Source organism: Melanerpes formicivorus, unplaced genomic scaffold, assembly GCF_026170545.1.
Source record: "Melanerpes formicivorus ecotype bairdi unplaced genomic scaffold, bMelFor1.0.p_v2 SCAF_5, whole genome shotgun sequence".
NCBI classification, from domain to species: Eukaryota; Metazoa; Chordata; class Aves; order Piciformes; family Picidae; genus Melanerpes; species Melanerpes formicivorus.
Genome location: NW_027142357.1, coordinates 13235912 through 13256680, shown reverse-complemented (window position 1 = coordinate 13256680; position 20769 = coordinate 13235912). Strand labels below are relative to the sequence as shown.

The window sequence follows — 20769 nt, the reverse complement described above, 5'->3', positions numbered from 1 at the left end:
GTATTTCAGTTTTATTACATGAGTTAACAGCATATCCGAGGACCAGCCTTTGCAAGATGGCCAATATAGAAACAATTTGTAATGTAGCTACAGAAGCATGAAACTGGTACGTGCTTTATGCCCTTGAATTTAGCTGGGACTTTGGGCAAACCATAATGCTCTTGCTGAACTCCGGGCTGCTCTAACACCACCAATAACTCTGTCAATTTAGGCTGCTTAAAGCCTACCTACACGCACAGCCCTGAGCCTTCACATTGACTCTGAATCATACTCCATGCATACCATCAGAGACAGACACACAGAACTAAGGAACATCCTCTGGTTTACTGACCTGGTTGTTTCTGCCGAGGCTTAGGCAGGTTAGTAACACAAGTATGTGGACACATCAAGACATTACATGGGTGCAGAGTACCCTCTAGAAAGCGCTGCTTGGTTTCTGAAATATGAATTCCTCCGAGTGGAGCCTTTGGCAAAGTGTTGGCTGGTACCAAGGCAAGACAGTAGACGCCCACTTGGTGAATGCTATCAATTGCCTTGATAGAAAGAAAAAAACCAAACAAACGTTGCATGTTATCAACTGGGATGTAGCTAGGGCAAGAATTTGATTTATGTCATTTAGTAACATCAAAATATTTACTTGCACCACCAATTTGCAAATAAAGGGTCCAATTCTGCACTCACTGAACTCATAGGAGTTGTGCCATGACTTCAATGGGAGCAGGAGCAGACCCAGGACTTTGCTTGTGCACAGGGGATGCCACCTGCACATCAGGGATTAGAAAAATCTCTTAAAAGTGGGCAAAAAGCGCAGAGGTTTTTAAAAAGTCAAAATTATAGCCATCAAATTTAGCATGTATGGCACAATCACAAAAGCATAGTAGAACATAAAATCAGAAAAGTAGGGAGGGAAGCATCTTGCTGCTGAAAACTTAAGTGTCCATTTTAGCTATGACACTTCTAAAGACAGAAATAAAAATACTTTTCTTCCCATGAAAAAAAGCCTTCCTATCACCAGATATTCCCTCCCAAATGATTACAAAGCTGAAATTAGAAATCATTATTACACAACTGCCTTACTCTTCAGAGGAACCTTCCCTGAAGTTGTGCTCTCTGGCCTTCCCTTCAGTTGTCTGTTCACTATTCTTCCATAATTGCTCTCTCACTTTTTACTTCCTTAAAACTGATTAATTCCAAAATCTTCAAGTACAAATCTATCAGAACTCCCCTACCTCCAGGCTCCCCATGGAAACAAAATATTCAAGGGAAAAAGTTTTAATGCTTACTGTTGGAGATCTAGAATTAGGATGCTAGTGACATAAGACGACTTCAGAGTCTGTTTTGATACTTGGCACTAAGTATATGTTTAAACATTTTCAGACTTAACTCTCCAAGCCAGGATAAAAATCAAGTAGATATATAGAATTAGAACAAACAAAATCTATCATACCTAGGACTTAAAAAAATGTAGCAGCATGAAGTTAAAAAAACATTCTGAAAGGAAGTCCTACTTTTTACAAAATTCTATTAACTATCAGCCCTAAAATACTTTCCGAAGTCAGTGTATTACAACTCTCTGTTGTTACACTGAAAGGTTTTTCTTGTGGAGAAAAAAAAAAAGATGCTCTGATATGCTCATTTCAAACATCAGCCTCATTCACCTGGAAAGAGAGAAAGGACAGACTGACTACCTGTAGAACCCTGCTCATCCACTGAAAACTATCCTCCTCTGACGCATCAGGGCGCTGCTCTGCCACAAGCACTATTCGATCATCATGCAAAACGGTCACAGAAAACACTGCTATCCTAAAACGCAAAGGACAGAAGAATGATAGGATGCAACATATGATGAACATAGCATGGTTCATTATAATGTGGAAATGACTGCAACCTTTAATGGTACTGTTTCAACACACACAAGCATTTTTCATGCCAGATCATCACAAAATCACAGACAAATTTAAAACAAATGTAGGCTTGTTATTGCAATTCATTTCTGTTGGGGGACAAGTGAATTTGCAGTCAGCAATGTTGCATGTGTCCAACACAGACAGCTTCCATACGTGCAGGGGCTGGGAAAAACCTTGCCTATATGCCTCTATCATGCATGCTAAACTTGTGGACATAAGATGTCCCTTCTGAAGAAAACTATGCCAAATTACTGATCAGCATGGCTGTCAATACTTCTACTGAAAAATACATCCTCCCATTTGTGTATTGAGTTAGTTTCAGGCTCACAACTTCTGGGATAAAATATTAATAATGCCTAGGCCAGGTGTGTGCCATTATTTGTATGATCTGTGGATTACACAAATTATGTCAAAATGAGGAAGATTGACTTTCACAGATTCATAGTATAGCTTGGGTTTGAAGAGCCCTTTAAAAGTCATCTAATCCAATCCCTCAGCAGTGAGCATGAACATCTTCAACTACATTAGGTTCCTCAGAGCCCTGTCCAGTCTGATCTCGAATGTTTCCAGGGATAAGGCATCTACCACCTCTCTGTGAAAGTGTTCCACCACTCTCCTTGTGAAAAACTTCTTCCTTGTATGTAGATTCTCATCTCTTTTCTCTAGATGCATCTTCCTTGTATCTAAAATATCATCTCTTTTAGTTTAAAACTGTTACTTCGTGTCCTATCGCAACAGGGCCTGCAAAAAAGACTTTCTTTCTTATAGGCCCCTTTTAGATACTGAAAGGCTGCAATAACGTTGCCCTGGAGCCTTCTTCAGGCTGAACTACCCCAACTCTTATAAGCCTGTCCTCAAAGCAAAGGTGCTCCAGCACTCTGATGATTTTTGTGCTCCTCCCCTGGACCCTCTCAAAGAGGTCAGGTCTTCCCTGTGCTGAGGACTCCAGAGTTGGACACAGCACTGCAGGTGGGGTCTCACCAGAGTGAAGTAGAGCAGCAGAATCTGCTCCTTCAACCTGCTAGACACACTGCTTTTGATGCAGCCCAGGGGGCAGCTGGCCTTCTGGGCTGTGAGCACACACTGACAGCTCACGACCAGCATTTTATCTACCAGTAGCCCTAAGTCCCTCTCCACAGGGCTGCTCTCAAACCCTGCATCCCTCAAGCCTGTACTGACACTGGAGGTTGTCCCAGCCCATGTACAGGGCCTTGCGCTCAGCCTTATTAAAACCTTTGAGTTTCACACAGACACACTTCTTGACCTTGTCCAGGTCCCTCTGAACGGCATCCTGCTCCTCAGGCACATCAACTGCACCACAGAGCTTGGTGTCATGTGAGGATTTGCTGAGGGTGTACCTGGTCCTGCTATGCCACTGATGAAGATATTGAACAGTATAAATGGACCACTGAGGGACATGATTCATCACTAATCTCCATCCAGATATTGAGTCATTGACCACTGAAGAGCAATAAGGACTGTGATTTAACATGTGCCATCTTTGAAGGCCCTTTGACACTCCTACTTTGCTCTTTGGAACATGCTGCATAGTTCTTCCCTACACCACTCTGCATGAAAGGCTCAGGTGGACAACAGGGAGTTGTGCTTTACATTTGTCATGCAAGCTTCATTTGCCTGTCTTAAGCAAAGCTTTGAAAGAATGTGTAAACAGACATTTAAAGATCTATTTTTATACTATGTGAAAGTAATTTTGAACCTATTATGCATGAAGCAAGGTGTCAATATTTGTCTTTCAAGTTAGCAGGGACAGCCAAGTTTTTATCTGGCATATTGCAACCTACTGACACCATTCCTGCAAAAAACACACACGTAAAAATTCACATGCAGAGCTTCTGGGCACACTACGCTACTTGTTTGCTGGTTTTAAAAGAAGTAACAAAGTCCAATCAGAAGTGATGAAGTTATTTAAATACTCACCTTCCCCGATACACAAACTTCATGGGTTCAACTGCTAATGCAGTGGCTACCACATCATCTGCATTGTGCCTGCGACCACTAACTGTCATTAGCCCATCCAGTTTTCCTACCACAAACACCAAATAGTCCTGAAAAGAAGACAGGATTAGAAGTACAGGCGAAAAACTTGCAGACTCCCAGCAACACGTGCCAGACTAAAGCCAACAATATTCTCAAGATCTGTACGAGGTTACTACCCTGACACGGAATTCTGCTGAATTTGGGGGCATCACTTAAGAGCTGGGAGTCAGGACAAAGCAGGGCCCCAGATGGCTTATTGACACTTACAGGACCCACAAAGCCAAGCAATCCTGTTCTTGTAAAGGGTTGGTCCGAAACAGGCACTCCAGCTGCTGTCACTGGAATGGCCTGAAAGAACACACAAGTATTCAGACATTCAGTACTGATAAGAACAGTGAAAATGCTTTCTCTCTGTTTCATTTCAGCTTTATGCTCAGTTGAAAAAAATCTGATGACAACTCTTACTATCAAGTATGAACAACAGGTTTTGGAATAAAGAACACACCAGTTCTTAACTCTGTGGTAGCCTTCTTTCTTAACTTTTTCTCAGCCACTTAGCCTTCCTAACAGGAGTTTGCACTGCTTTTTAAACCAGGTTTTACAGTATGCATTCACATAGCAATCAATCAGCAAGTTTTTCTTTTAACAGCTCCCAGTGAGTGTACCCAAGCATATCACTTCAATTGCAACAAAAGCAGAACTTTTAAGTTTGCTGCAATCTATCTGTAAAAAGAAATAGCAGAAATGTAACACTGAAAGTTTACATTAGAAAAAGATACAAACCTCGAACACATTCTTGGTGATTCCGACGAGGCCAAAATACGCCATCCCAGTAGCACCTGAATTCACACATATTTCTCCAACCTCATCAGCTTTGCACAGATAAGGTGTCCCATCCACCTTCACAACACACACATTTGCTAAAGGGAGAAGAACACAGAATCACGGCACTGATACGTTTCAGCAGGTGACAGAAGATGCTTTGCCACTAAGAGGCAGATAAATATTGTAATCTATTAATTACTAATCTATTAAAATTATATTTATTTAATCTAATTATCAGCTACAGCAAACACACAGCATGCGAGAGAGCTCTTTTTGACAGGCTGTGTAATGTATTCTCTAAGATTCATAATGCAAGTTTGAACGCAACTTCTTTTCCCCTCTTACAGTGATTTACAGCCTACACACCAGCTGCAACTGAACCCAAAACCACAGCAATTGCTTTTCAGCATGGAGGCTGCTGGCTTGATCAAATACAAGCAGATTTAAGAAAAAAGATGAAAATGAAGAAGATTCCAGTTACAGACATACCATTTATTTATTGCACACACTGATATTCATAGCATCATCTCCTAAGTTATGTGAGAAACACATGACAGGTTCAGAGAAAACTAGGCTACTTCATTCCCTCACTGATAGGTTGATGATTTTTCTTGATTGTCTCCCATATTTTAAAGCAGGCCAGTCTGCCTGCCAGCTGTAATTTAGAGACCACATACAACTTATCTCAGAGCTGTGCCTTACTGAACTTATTCCTGTGACTATGCATTATCTCTTTCCTACCTTGTTAAAAGGTCTGTACTTCATAAAGGTCCTACCACTATTAATGCTAACCAATTTTCTTCTGAAATCTCAGAATTCTTCTTATGCTTAAATTTTTTTATTTCTAATTGAGAATATACACATTTGTAAATCAAATATTACAACTGAGCTTAACTCTAGCTTTGGGTCACATTTCACTTTGTAAGTCACTGTTTTTTTCAGAGGTTTCCCTGTCTAAGTAGAGCCTTTTCTTAAAGCAGCCTGGGTTTGTCCTGTCTTAGACTGAATGGGAAAGTGAAAAAGAATATGGAGTGAGATGACATGATGAAGCAAGGAAGTTCAGCTTAGCACTTAAGTCTCAAAATTAACAAAGAAATCAAGATGGCTACCTGGGTCAATACAAAATAAACCAAGCCTTAGAAAAATTACAGCCTATGCTATAAATTAATGTTCTGCCCTTTGCCCTTATGTCTACTTGCAACCCAGACTATTAAGGGTACTCTGTGGTCATGCATACTATATTAAGAAAACAGCTATGAGACTCCAGAAGTATCAGAAATTTATTTAGTTCACTTATTTCTATCAAGATCCTTTCAATGTTTTGGTCATGAAACACATACATGTCATATGGGAAACAGTACAGTAGCCATTAAAAAGGACTATAATCCTGTTTTCTAGTTTAGTAAATTTTAAGTGATATACAAATAGCACTTTCTTTGACCACTGTTCAACTAGCATGAAAAGAAATCAGAAATGGTAAGTGGCACATTTCCTTTACTACTATTACATGTTAAAACCAGGTCTGTTGCAGGCATGCACCAAGAACTCTGCTGGTAAGAAAGGTTAATAGGTTTTCAGATTTCAGAGAACTCCTCAGTTCAACAGCTTAGGTCTGAACAACAGAGGAACAATTCACCCTACTAACAGATCAACCTCTAAATATCTTGGTTTCATAAAAAGTATCCAAACAACTAATTCTTGGAACTTCAATGATAACTTTTGGTGACCAAGTAAAGTGATGCTACTCAAAATCTGCTAAAGGTCTAAGTTTGAAGTAGAACAAGTTTCACTTGCTGAAACCTGTAACTACGAACTACAAGTTTGGAATTGAATTATGCAGTGTGAATTACCAGCTAGTAGGGCAAAACCCACATTTTGCAATTTAAGAGAGGAAACTGGATAAAAGGGTCATTTAAAACTGAATGGTAAATTGAAACAGAATACTGCCACAGGAAATAACTTGACTTAATCTCAGACCCAAGAGAAGCGTTACTAACTGTAGAAAGCACACCAGTTTGTAGGCGTACACAAATGCTACAGCACAACTCATTCACAAACACTGAAAACCCAACAGATTAGCCTACAGCGCCCAAATGATTCTCCATCCAGGAAGGATAAGAACAATCATATCACCCTGACCAAGTGAAAAACCCACTTACCAGTAACCCATGTCTGATACAGGTAGTCTGCACGTACATTCTAACAGCAGACATAGTTCTGCCCTGCCATGTGATACTGCAAGATTTTCCTTTTGCAGTATCTGTAGAGCCTGTACTCTGGCTTCTCCTTCTGTTCCTGCTTCATGTGTGACATACAAGAAAGTGCATCTACCACCATTTCAGTCTCTCTCAACAGCATTGCATCTGAAAAAGAATTAGAGAGAAGGGAAAAGCAGATGGGATGGGAATGTACATGTGGACTGCACATTATGAAGACTGCTGATTACGGGTAAGAAAGGTTGCTTTCTTCATATGAGTCCACATGTACATTCTTATAGATGGTGCCTCTCAGCAGTTAGCCCTGCCATGACATTTCTGGCAGAGGATGAGAATTTGTGCAAACAGATGACTGCTGTAATGCCCTACCAAAGACTGGATTCAGCTTTGGATGTTTCAAGACAAGCACAACATGAATGCAAGAAGACTGTCAGACCTAGAATCATGAAGTCTTAGGAAAAATACTAAAAGGTGAGAATAAAATGCCTCTACCACCATTGTGGAAGGCATTTATAGGGTTTCTAGAGAAACCTCATCTTTGGGGATGTCCAATACAAGGACCTGAATCTTTCCCTGCTCTTCTGGGAGTGGTAATAGGCATAAAGCAAGTCAACTTCCCAGATAAGGATGAACAAGAATCTAGACTCTACAGATTGTCACATAAGCAGCCAAACCTGACATTTAAATTGCAAGAAACTGTACCATCAGAAGTGTACACTTTGCTACAGATCTCCAAGAGATGTTCTGCAGTGGCAGGCTGTTATGCCATCATGTGTTAGACTGAAGCCAGATGGAACACACAGAGCTGATTGTCACAATAACTTCAAAGGACCAAGTGGGAATGAGGTACTGCTATTTACAGTCTAAGGTAAAAGATGGAAACCTTCACAAGGTTGTTCTGCAACAACTCCTTTCACAAACAGGGCAACGAGATAATGGAACCCGATTGCTCTGCAGTGAAGATGCATTGTGATAACTACCAGAACTTGGGCAAACATTTGCTGAGACATGGACAGAGGAAATAGTAACATCCAAGATATGCAAAGGCTTGAGACAAAGCATCCTGCCATTTAAGAAATTTCAGTCATTATCCCAGAACTCCTGGAAAAGGTTCTGAATACAGAACTTGAAACTGTATATGTGTAAATTCGTCTTGCAGAAGCCCAAGATCTGGCACCAACTGTAAGTTTTCTGTTTGAGAATAAGAAACTATCTACTGCAACAATCTTTCTATGAACCAGACTCTGTATTATTAGGAACTACAGGTATATAGATCTTCTGGATTGGAGAGGGTTACTCTCCTGTCAAAGAAGGAAGCAAGAAGAGTTTCTGAAAAAGAATGGAAGCATTTAGTTGGGAACTAGCAGAGAGGTAAACTTTACAGATTACCCTGAGCATCCATGTCCAGGGCCACGTATAAGCTACAGTAAACTTCCAAAATGACAGATTCCATGGCAATTGCATCCCACTTGATGTGAAAACTGAAGGCACAAAGCAAGCAGAAGAGAGGTTTGGTATTCTCCCTACCATCTTTAGCATTGCAATCTGAAAATACATACTGGAGATTTTTATAAGCCAAATACTGCTTCTTAGTAACATGACTCTTAGACAGAAACCATGCAAAATAATGCATAGTGTTTAATGGGTAAGACAAAACATCATCCCTCTAGGAGCTGCAGAAAAGATTCCAGGGCAATGCATACTAGGTTCTCTAGTATTCCCTTGCTCTCTTTGATGGAAAGATATTCTTGTGGATACTTGCACTTCCATCGTGGGAAGTACTTGCACTTCCTCTTGTGATTGGTGCTCATGGTAAACAATGAAAATGACTAGTGAAGGCAACTGAAGGAAATACGGCACCAAACGCAGCCTGTGGATTGAACATCAATGATGTAAGATGTGATCCTGGTGCTGACAGACCTTTTTACTAAGATTCCCATAGTAGGTGTGTCAGAATATGAAGGGTGAAAGTGGACACTTTATCCACGAACTTTAACCCTCTGTTTCCTGAATAAAGTGTGCCAGTGATCTTCAAGTGTAATGAGATCAAAACCATCTGGCTAGACTGAACAAGTCTCACCACAACTACCAGCTCTTGGCTAGGAGACTACTTTCACAGCACATTTGACCAAATTAAATTCAGGAATGTGAGTCTGAAAGACTAGGACATGTAGTACTTCTAAGACCTTAAACATATTCAGTGCAGATCAGAAGACAGAACAAAGCTTTCAGAGTGATGGCACCTGACTCAAATTAGGCCTTCGATAAAATCACAGCAATCTAAGGAAAGGAAAAAATACAAAACCAGGTAAGGAGCAAGTGCAAGAAAGGAAACGGTGGTATGCTTTATTCTGTATGCCAAACACCAAGGTAGAATGGACAGAGCACATCCTCTATGAATACTACGTAGTAAAAAGCAAAAAATCTTTTAAGGTAAGGCACAAGTATATTCACTGTTAGAATGTACATGCAGACTCATTTGAAAGTAAGTTATTCATTTCATTAAGTCATTAATTTATTTTCATCTGGCACACCTCTATAAATTACTGCTAGCTTTTTAACTTTCTTCCTACTCCAGAAGTTTTCAACTATTTACTTATTTTTAAAAGAGAGTCACAAGAAACAAAGCCATCGCGTTATCCTCTAGCAAGGACTCTATCACATAGGTTCTGACTTAAGAAATGTACAGAGAAATTTCTGCTAAAAATACACCTTTAGACCTGGGACTTTTATTATTTGGTCTAATTGAAGCTTATTTTCACCAGACAGTGATAGCCTAATGTTGTTCAGAGTTTTAAAATAGTTAATTCATTAGGTTGCCCAACTTCTGCTTAACCTACAAGTAATTTTTCCACTTACTACTGCATTTGAAGATAGCAATAACCAGCAATTCCAAGTCATACCACTTCAAGGCACTAAATGGAAACACAATTATCTATTGTCCCCTCACAGAATCAGGTAAGGCCCTTAATGTTTCTTACTAATGTAGAAAGTCACAGTAGTGTTGCCAATTGTCTGTCAACGGCATTCAGAACCAGTGAGATCCATTAGATTTGCCAGACAGTGCCTCAAAGCACTAGACAGAGGAAGAGTCACTATTTTCAGTGGTTATATTTACATTGGCATCCCTTACAACCTTACTTCCTAGAGCAATAGGTTGAAATAATTTTGCTGTAAATTTTTTGACCCATCTGTTTTGACTCAGATCCATGATTCTATAGTATGCTCAAGGATCAACAGCAGAAGAGATGTGGTGATATAATGGGGTTACTACCTTAGCAAAGAGAATACAAGGATTTTTCACAGACCCACTCAAATACCACCTGCCTGATGTTGCCTACCACACTTAACAGGATCTGTAGAATACACACAGTTCTGTGAATACATCCAAGAATGTATTAAAACCCTCCTGCTGGCCACAAACCCCTTGTTTCCAGAAGAACATTTTGAATATCTTGCCTATCTTCCTAGAAGATCAGAAGAGAGGTGTTCAGTTTTCCACAGGGGTCAGGACTTTGCATTTCTCCTTGTTGAACTTAATGAAGTTCCTGTCTGACCATTCCTTCAGCCTGTCAAGGTTCCTCTGCATGGCAACACCACCTGCTAGTGTATCAGTGTTTTTACCAGCTTCATGTCAGCTGGACCATTTCCTCAGCCTGTCTATATGGCAGCATCAGCCATTTTTACCAGCTTTGTGTCAGCCACAAATGTGCTGAGGATACTGCCCCATTATCTGGATCATTAATGAAGGTGTTCAACAGAACCAAAGCCAGTATTGAGCCCTTGGCTCCATACTAGTTACTGGTCTCTAACTAGACTTTATGCCACCAGTCACCATCCCATCCTGTGGGCCTGGTTGTTCATCCAGTCTTCAGTCTATCTCCCTGTCTGCTCTTCCAGCCCATACTTCATCAGCTTCTCTGTGAGGATCCAGGAGCATGGTGTCCAAAACCTGATGAAAGCCAAGGCAGGCAATAACCACTGCTCTCCTCTCATCTTCCAAGCCAGTCACTTCATTGTGGAAAGTGATCAGGTGGGTCAAACATCACTTCTTGGTGAATCCATGCTTGCTACTCCTGATGACTTTCTTGTCCTCTATGCACATGAGTTATTCCATCACCTTTGCAGGGTTTGAGATGATGCAGATCAGCCTGTAGTTTCCTTGGTTGCCCTTCTTGGGAGACAGGATTGACATGTGCTCTCCTCAAGTCCTCAGGCACTTGTCTGACTTACTACAGTTATTGGAACACTACATAATGACATCGAACAGCTGCTTCAGCACTTACAAGTGAGACCCATCAGGGCCCATGGACTTGCATATGTGTAGCTCACTTAAGTATTCCTTAATTTATCTTTTCTATCAAGAGTATGTCTTCCTTGCTGAGGATTTTAGATTTATCTACTTTTGAGAAAGTAAGACTGAGGGGTAACCACATTGGTCTCCACATCTTCCTGAGGAGAAGCGGAGAGGGAACTGATCTCCCTTGCATCCAGTGATATTACACTTGGGAAAGGTTCAATGCTATGCTAGGAGAGGTTTAGACTGGACATTAGGAAGCATTTCTTTACCAATAGGGTGGTCAAACACTGTAACAGACTTCCTAGGGAGATGGTTGATGTTCCAAAGCTGTCCAGAGGCATCCTGACAATACCCTTAACATACTTAAACATTTAGTCAACCTGAGTTGGTCAGGCAATTGAACTGGATGACCATTTTATTTTAACATGTGGACTATTGCTCCTGAATGAAAGACAGTATTTCTTACTGTGCTTTATATTTTGTTTTGTTCCGCTGTATTTGTTATTACATAGCTGTATCCATCACTAATGCCAACAAATGAGTAATGAAAGAGCTCTGTAGACAAGCCAAAAGCACCTCTGTGTATCAAAACCTAAGGTCATTCAAATGTATTACAGACTAATCTCTACTAAAAACTGAACAATCTAGTTGAGATTGTCAGAACGTAAGATGTAGTAGCTTAAGGGTATTTATCATTTGACATTTCTTTTTCACCAGCACAAGCATGGTAGTAAAGATAACTTATGTGGAGTATGGTTAAACCTGCAAGAAACATTTTCTTACCTCCAGGCATAATTTGACCAACATCCTGTACAGTTAACACAGATAACTTCTCTTCTGTATCCACTCTTATCACACCAAAACTGAGACAATTCATAGATAATACTGCTTTTCCTGGAGGAGGCCCACCCAGTTCTGGAGGCCTGAAAAACAGATAATCAACAGACCAATGGCATTATGGTCATCAAAAACACTGTGCAAGTGTCTCAGGCTTGTTCATACTGGTTTCTCATTTAAACAAACAAGTATCCAAGACTGGTGATATATTTTAACCAGATGAGAAAAGAGCTAGAAAAAAACATCACATAGCTTCCACTCTAAAATGTTACAAGGAGGATTACTTTTTAACATAGGCAAAGAAATGTCAAAAATAAGCAGAAAAAGCAGGAAGTGTTCAGAACACTTGACACTTCTTATTCTGAGCAGAACTGATTGAGGATCAGCAACATCATTTTGTGGTTACTTTCAGGACAGAACATAGCAAAATATTCCAGGACTGCTGTACAAAAATAATTCTTTAATTGCATTTTGTTCTTTTTAAACTAGGAAATGTCAGTTCTCCCACAAGATAAAATACTTTCTAAAATCCCACTCTTTAATTTTCTCTTGAAAAGGATTTTCTGAAAAAGCACATTTTGATCAAAACTACTTTAAAAAACAACTTCCAGCATATTCCATTCGGACACCTATTAATAATCAAACAATCTCCTTGTTATCTCCAGAAATCCAATGGGATTTTTCAGACCAGTTACAAATATTGTTTTCTTTCTTTAGCTCACTATTTAAAAGACATTACATATAAACAATTATTGTATATTCAGCATCAGCTTCCTCACAAATAAGCAAGTGTCTTGATTTTTGGGGCACATTATAAGGATCCCCCAGCATTGCCTTCCCAAGCAGTAAAATAACATCACCCAAACCCTTATGGTTGATTACTTTTAGAAAATACTAAGCTTTTTGAAAAAAAACCAAACAAATTGCATATCCTTCAGTGAAGGAGCTACTTGCAAGCTTTGTCTGTTGAGGTCTTTGGGCCTTTTTATGTGTCTTTTCTGGCTATTACTTTAACACCAGATACGTTTCAATAGACAAGAAATATTTCAGTTCACCTCCCAGGAAAGAGAATTACCTGCGGATAGCAACGGTTAGTGCTTCTGAAGAACTAGCACATGGACAGATCACTTCTGGTCTCAAACCTCTGGATTGAAATACATTCAGGAATGCATCACAGGAAGATATTGACCCTAAAAAGAACAATTGCACAAGTAGAAACATTTTGCCAAGAGCAGGAAAGCAAACTATTTCATGCTTTCCTCTTCCACCATCATGACTTGCTAACCTGTCACTATACAACTCCAAGGAATCTGAGTGACTGGTTTTCTGGTGTATAAGAACACCAGCTAGGGTACAGCCTAGGGTTGCAAAAAAACCCCTTCCAGCTGCTTTCTCAAACTACTATAAATGACCACTTACATGACTGTCATGGTTTTGAGTTAAGGCTATGACTACTGCCATTTTTTATGTCCTTGAACATGACTGAGATAAGACCTAGGAGTGTGTCTGGAACTAACAAACACTGCAACTCAATGACTACATGCAACCTGTAAGCAGTAAGCAGTTACCTTGAAAATGGTATTTTGATTTACTTGAAATTTTTAAAACTTCTTCCAAATGACACTGCCAACTACCATTCTTTAAATAAACAACAGATCCTTCAGAACACCTTCTATGAAAACGTAGCTCCAGCGTCCTTGGCAAAGAAATATTTGCTACCGTCTCTGCTTTGTAGAAAGTGAACTGGAGCCACTGCTGCTGAGTTCCTACAGTGCGGGTCCAGAGTTCTGTGATTTATAGTGCACTTTAGTTTACCTTGGACTGACACTCCGAAAACACATCCATACTTACATGGATTAGCTCCATCTGCCACTATTAACATGCGCAAAGAGCTCAGGCTGACATCTCTCTGATCCCGCTGAGCCAAAAGTGACCAGTGCATATCACGTGATTTTACTACTGCTACACGGGCTGAAAGTAATGAAAAAAATAACAATTATGGTGCATCTGCAGAAGAAACTATAGGCAAATTATAGAACTATAAAAATACTTTCATTTACATGTATCTATGAAACAATTTACAACCAGAAACAAACATTTCCAGATGGATTTGATTACAAAATTTAAATGTTTAATATTAGTTCAAATATTGAGATGAAAAACATACTTTTTTTTTTTTTTAAAGGGTCCATCAGAAGAAGACATCAATGTCACTCATCAATGAATCTATCAGTAAATATAATACTGAAATGGAGCACTCCATTTCCAAAGCTGTGTCAAAAAGTCAGGCTGATTAAAGACTACTGCCCTCAGCCTGAGCAGAAATTTCATACAAGTTCATTTATGTGTTTGTAATTGTGAAAATACTTTAAGATTACCTTTGTATGAGCACACTTTTTGTATCCAGGAAAGTGGATTAACCTTCATTAATGCATAGGGAATACTAATGACATGCATCCTGTTCATAACACTCTGTGAGGAAAAGAAACTTTTAAGTGGCTCAAAAAAATACACAGCATGTACCAACACTTTGAAAAAAAAGAAAAAAAAAAATCACAGCTACAGCATAACTTTTATATTTAACTGTTAGTGAAAACTATGTTTATAATCAGGATAAATATAAACTATGCCTGTGCAATCTGTTACTGGAAAAGTAACACTTTGTTCTGAAAAATGTAAATACTGAAATATAAATAGTTTGAAAGTTTATGATCTTATTCTGATACAAACGCTCTGTCCCCGAGAGAGCTGACTTGCCGCAGCTTTTTTGATTCCAATACTCACTGTTAATACTCCATGCCAAAGGCCAGCATCTCTTTTGAAATCCAAGACATTTGTTAGTGTTTCAGCTGAAAGTGAAAGAAAAAATATCTGACTTTAGAAGCATATTTATTGGAAATATTTAAGAACTCAAAATATTTGTTAAAGCAACTATGAAACTTCCAACACCATTAAGAATTCAGCTGTGTTGTCATGCCTTCTTGTTTATAACCAACAGGCTGCTTAAGCTGAAACTATCTTATGTGACTTGCAGCAATTCTCTTTCAATTATGATTGTAGACTAGGTATTTAAGACCCTGTTTTCATTATAATACCACTTCCATGTGTTTGTTACATTTGCCAATTAACTACGAAGACCAAAACTTTAGTTTCCATGCAAGATTTTTCATATGAATTAAAAAAGTTCAGCTATAGTTGAAAGATATTTGGTGAGAACTACTACCATAGCTGTACTAAATTTTCTTCAAAATTGTCTCTGAGAATTTTGAACATCTTATGTGACTTGAAATAAATTAAATTCAAGATTTAAAATCAAAGATTCAAACAATGATTTAGGATGGCTCCATGCACAAGATATTGTTCCTTAGGGTAATCATTATTCTTTTCCACCTTTAAGAATGTACACAGCTATTTCCCAATAAATTCTTCAGTAATTCAGCCACATATCCATCCCTTGTCTGGATGACTGAGTGCTCCAATCACTGAGACAGGAGCATAGCACCCATCAGGGGCCTTCCATACCCACATTCTTTTCAGCCTTCAGGAAGAGTGAACTGTACGGAACTAGATTTACTGCAGAAAGCCATTAGCAGTTTCACAGTATACAGTATCAGACTCTGTATGAACCTCACAGAGCTGATGAAATATGGGCTGGATGAGTAGACTGGGAGATGGACTGAAAACTGGTGGAAAAAACAGGCCCAGAAGGTTGTGACTGGGGGCACAAAGCCTAGTTAGAACACAGTAACTAGCTATGGAGCCCAGGGCTCAATACTGGCTCCATTTCTACTGAACATCTTCATTAATGATCCCGCTGACATGAAGCTGGTAAAAACACTGATACACTAGCAGGTGGTGCTGCCATGCAGAGGAACCTTGACAGGCTGAAGGAATGGTCAGATGGGAACTTCGTGAAGTTCAACAAGGAGAAATGCAAAGTCCTGACCCCTGTGGAGGATTAACTCCATGCACCAGGACATGGAGAGAGCTAACTGTCTGGAGAGCAGCTCTGCAGAAAGAGCCCTGGGGTTTATGGCGGCTGCCAAGCTCCACATGAAGAAGGATGTGCCCTTACAGCTAAGAAGGCAAATGGCGTACTGACACCAGTTGTGTCAGCAGGTTAACGGAGACGATGAGACCACAGCTACAATACCTGGCCCATTTCTGAATTCCTCACAACAAGACAAGAGATGGAGCCACTGTAGTGAGTCTAGTGAAGGGGCCATGAGAGGACTGCAGCATCTGGAGAAACGTTATCCAAGTGTAGCTGAACAATGGCACAAATTGCCCAGAGAGGTTATGGAGTCTCCATCCTCAGAGATACAGAAAATCTGTCTTGACAGAGTCCTGGGTAACTGGTTCTATTTGCTCCCCTGCTTGAACTGAAAGGTTTAACCAGGTGACCTATAGAGGTCCCTTCCAACCTCAGTCATGTGATTCTGCATGACCCAAGATAAATTGGCACACAGAAACCTGATACGGGATAATGGCTAATCAAACCATGAGATTCTTCCAGCAAATGGATTTAAAACAGAAAACATTTTGGTTAATGGCAGCCCAGATGAACTCTATGCATATGGTCAAAATCAGGTGCAGTTCTTGACTACTCATTAAGAGAATGACCAAAAACATGCAGATCTCTCACTTTACTCAAATCCTTACGGGGACGTTCTTCTGTAGGACATGATTAATTAAGAGAAACATCCCTAACTTTTCTATAAATAGGAACTACTGTGGCCAAAATGGCGAAGTGCAGGATCTATAAACTAAACACAAAGCTAAGTTTTGTACTAGGTGTGGCCTTTACAGAACACAAACCTTGTGACAGTATCTCCAGCACACAGCAAGAGAAATCTGAATAATGAACGTACATGAGGACAAAAGAATTCAACAGCTTTTGTGAAGATCTGAAATGTTAATGGCTAGCAACCATTTTGGCATCCACATTTGTCTGAAAATTAAGATGCATAGATCCCTTAAATCCATAACTGGTTGCCATCATCCTGTCAGGATGCAGGAACCTGTACAGTCCTGTACAGGTTCATTGTCCCTTACCCCAAAGTGACCAGTGAGTTCAAAAGGGATTAGGGAGGGCAAAACAGATTTGTAGGCAAGTTTTTTTCAAGAGCATGAAAAATTACCATAGCTCTTACCACTGACTATCAAATTTATGAATACTGAAAAATATACTGAATAAAACATATAAGGAAACTGGATTAAAAAAAATAAATACACATTGATTATGATTTCACAAGGTGGCTTCTTGCTTTCCTTTACATACTGTGTTGATTATGAATAAGGAAGTTTGACTTAGTCTTTGCAGCTGAAGGAACTAGTCCTTATCTAAATGTTTTTTTAGGACAATAGACATGATTTTGCAACATAAACTGCCTAAATATTCAAATTTGTGAGTACCACTTGAAAGCTGTACCCAGCTAACTTACCTTCTGAATAACCACACGCCTGAGTTAATGCATGACAGTGTGCCAGCATGGAAGCGTGAGAGACAGTAATGCCCACTGTGCTGCCCTCTTTACTTGTTTTGTACTAAAAAGAGAAAGTTTACACAAGTGTTAGATTAAGAAAAAAATCAAAACAATTTACAGAAGTAAACTGAAAATATGTTTTATTACAAAAATTAAACTTTAAAAAAATGATATCAATAAGCTAGTGTAGAAGATACATTTATGTTCAGAGAACACAATAATATGGTATGAAATCTGACTCTTTCTTTACTCCAATGAAACAAATTGTAACAGGGCTCCAAAAATGCCAGTTATCTTTTATCTTCAATCTGATTCAATACAACCACTCAAATGAGACTTTGCCTAGGAACCTAAAGTTCTAGTGTAGTCTAGCCTATTCTGCTGCATCAAGAGCTGAAAGGAAGAAAGCATGTTGTGACAAACTACGACAGAGTAACTGTAAGTCAAGAGTATTATACTGATTCACCTCAATATAAGCAATCTCAGCATTGGCATCCCGTAATTGTGGTTGCCAATCCTTTGCTGGTTTTGCCAGATGCTTCCCATCAATCACAAACCACATGAGACGAGGCCAGCCTTAAAAGTAAAAAGAAGAGTTACTGTCTTTACAATTTTAAAAGAATAATTTTTTCCTCCACTGTATGTAAGGATAAAAACAGGAAGCAAGCAAAAGCTACATCATCACCCACCCTGACAGGAAGATGCAGCAACAAGTAGCATCGCAACAATAAAGACAATTTTTTTATGTAAACTAGAACTACGTAAGGAAGCTCAAAGATTGTCATTTAATATCAACCATGGGCATGCCCACTCTGTATTCTATAAAAAATTCTGAGTAGCTTAAAACCATACCTTTGAATGTAACCACCTCACCAGTCTGTGCTTTAGGAAGGCCTTTTTGGCAGGCATCAGTGGTTAAAGCTAGTGTTACTCCACAGCTGCCCAGAAGAAATCCAATCTGCTGGCTGCCAGCATCCTACAGAGAAATCACATTATAGCAAACTTAGAAATAATGAAGCTTTTGTATGGTCTACTGTAACTTTTCCATGTTTAGAAGATATTATGTCAATTTGTATCACAGGGAAAAACAAACTTCTACCCCATGAGACCTTTTATGGAAAACAAAAGACTGAAGTCTACATTCAAAAGGCTTAGTTTTGCTTAGTGCCAAGTAAATTAGATTTAACAGAAGATCTGGCATGTGATGGCAGCAAAGTAGTACCAAAAGCAATAGTTGTGGGTCCTTCTCTGAACCTACAGGGATGTTTCTAAGTTCTGGCACAGCAGAGAGCTGGTCTGATGCAGTTTGAGTCCTAAGGCACTGGCTGAAAAGCAGAGCCTGTAGCCTTTCAGCTCTGATTTCACACCTTCCCTAATAATCTCATTGTGTGGAGGTTTACCCTGGTATTTCCAGTAAATATGGTGTCTCTAACTGCCTGTGCTCTCATTATTTGGCTTGAAAGTGAAAAGAAGCTCTGTGTGTTACATTTTAAGTAATACTTCCCTGATCTTTTCAAAAATAATGAAAATAATTTCTGCAGTTATGTATCCTAAAATAGTTAACTTATTAGCTTCATACTACTTCCACTCCTCTCTAACTTTCCAAACATGTAGTCTGTACTGAGCAGTTCCACTGATGCATCATACTGTTTTCAGAAGGACAGGCTCTAAGGGGTCCCATATAAGAACTACAGGATTCAGACACATTCCTATCTTTATTTATGTAACTATAAAAATGTTGAATGTATTTGCCTACCTTTCTTGTTAGTGGAACTTCTATTGGGACAGGAATGAGTTTTGCCAGGAGACATCCATAAAATGCCACCATAAACATAACTGGATCACTGTTAGGAAATACGAGAGCTACCTACAAAAATACATCAAAATAACAAGAAGCAGTTCTTGACATCAGGTGCAGAAGAGAGGCTGTTCTAGGTGGTGGGGAAAAAAAGTCTTTACAACAATGTTCAGGTTCCTAGTTAAACGATGAACAGAAACACTGAATGTTGCAACAACATACTATTATAAGTCACAGTATTCATAGAATCATTAAGGTTGGAAAAGATCACTAAAATCATCAAGTCTAACCTTCTACCCAACACATCCATCACCACTAGACCATGTTCCAAAATGCCACATCTAATAATTTTTTTTAAACACTTCCAGGCATGGTGACTTTCTTCAGCTAAAGCTGTCCCCCACTGTCTGTTTTATCCATAAAGACCATTTCAAACAGATGCCTACCCGGTCTCCAGGCTTCAGCAGTGGTTCATTCTTAGTGGTTAACTTGTTTAGCAGGGTATATGCTAACTTCAAGCTTCGACTCCACAGTTTGCCTAATGAAAAAGGTAACACAGAAATAAAAAATCACATACTACAAAGTTAACACTGGCAAATATCCAGGCCTCCTATATATACACTTAGCCAGGTTGGTCACATTACAAAAAAAGGTCAACAGGCACATGAGCAAGTAATGGGAAAAGCAAACACTGCTGTTGTGAACACAATGCCACCTCACAAATCTACTGAATTCTTTCAGCGTTTCAGTGCATGTGTACACACGCACACAGTCTGGATGACACAACCTAACTGGATTCCCAAAGGCATTTAATAAGACTCTTGCCTACATGCTCTTAATGAAAGGAAACTGTACTAAACTGGACAAAAAATGAACTGAAGTTTAAGAAACAATTGATGTGAATAAATGACACAATATCTGGCTCTTGGATGAGGGGATTGAGTCCACCATTAGTAAGTTTGCAGAGCAAGTTGTGAGCAGGTGTTGATCTGTTAGAGGGTAGGCAGGCTCTCCAGAGGGACTTTGACAGGCTGGACAAATGGGCAGAGTCCAACATGATGGCATTTAACAAGTCCAAGTGCCAGGTGCTGCACTTTGGTCACAATAACCCCATACAGCACTACAAGCTGGGGTTGGAGTGGCTGGAGAGCAGCCAGGCAGAAAGCGATGTGGGGGTACTGGTTGACAGCCAGCTGAACATGAACCAGCAGTGTGCCCAGGTGGCCATGAAGGCCAATGGCATCTTGGCCTGTATCAGAAACAGTGTGGCCAGCAGGAGCAGGGAAGTCATTCTGCCCCTGTACTCAGCACTGGTTAGGCCACACCTTGAGTACTGTGTCCAGTTCTGGGCCCCTCAATTTAAGAAGGACATTGAGACTCTTGAACGTGTCAAGGGAAGGGC

The 20769-nt window shown here is 39.6% G+C and overlaps 1 protein-coding gene across 2 annotated transcripts in view; it reads right to left on the bottom strand.

Moving 5' to 3' along the window:
* DIP2A (disco interacting protein 2 homolog A) overlaps positions 1-20769 on the bottom strand; it is a 102182-nt gene that overhangs the window by 17848 nt on the left and 63565 nt on the right. For both annotated transcript variants that reach the window (XM_068138240.1, XM_068138241.1), the window contains exons 9-23: positions 19814-19905; positions 19326-19436; positions 18422-18545; positions 18036-18145; positions 17528-17630; positions 14868-14932; positions 14462-14555; positions 13935-14054; positions 13159-13273; positions 12030-12169; positions 4689-4825; positions 4173-4253; positions 3846-3973; positions 1689-1803; positions 332-533 (exon numbers count right to left, since the gene is read on the bottom strand). In XM_068138240.1, the coding sequence (XP_067994341.1) occupies positions 332-533; positions 1689-1803; positions 3846-3973; positions 4173-4253; positions 4689-4825; positions 12030-12169; positions 13159-13273; positions 13935-14054; positions 14462-14555; positions 14868-14932; positions 17528-17630; positions 18036-18145; positions 18422-18545; positions 19326-19436; positions 19814-19905 (1737 nt within the window). The remainder of the gene's footprint in view (positions 1-331; positions 534-1688; positions 1804-3845; positions 3974-4172; positions 4254-4688; positions 4826-12029; positions 12170-13158; positions 13274-13934; positions 14055-14461; positions 14556-14867; positions 14933-17527; positions 17631-18035; positions 18146-18421; positions 18546-19325; positions 19437-19813; positions 19906-20769) is intronic.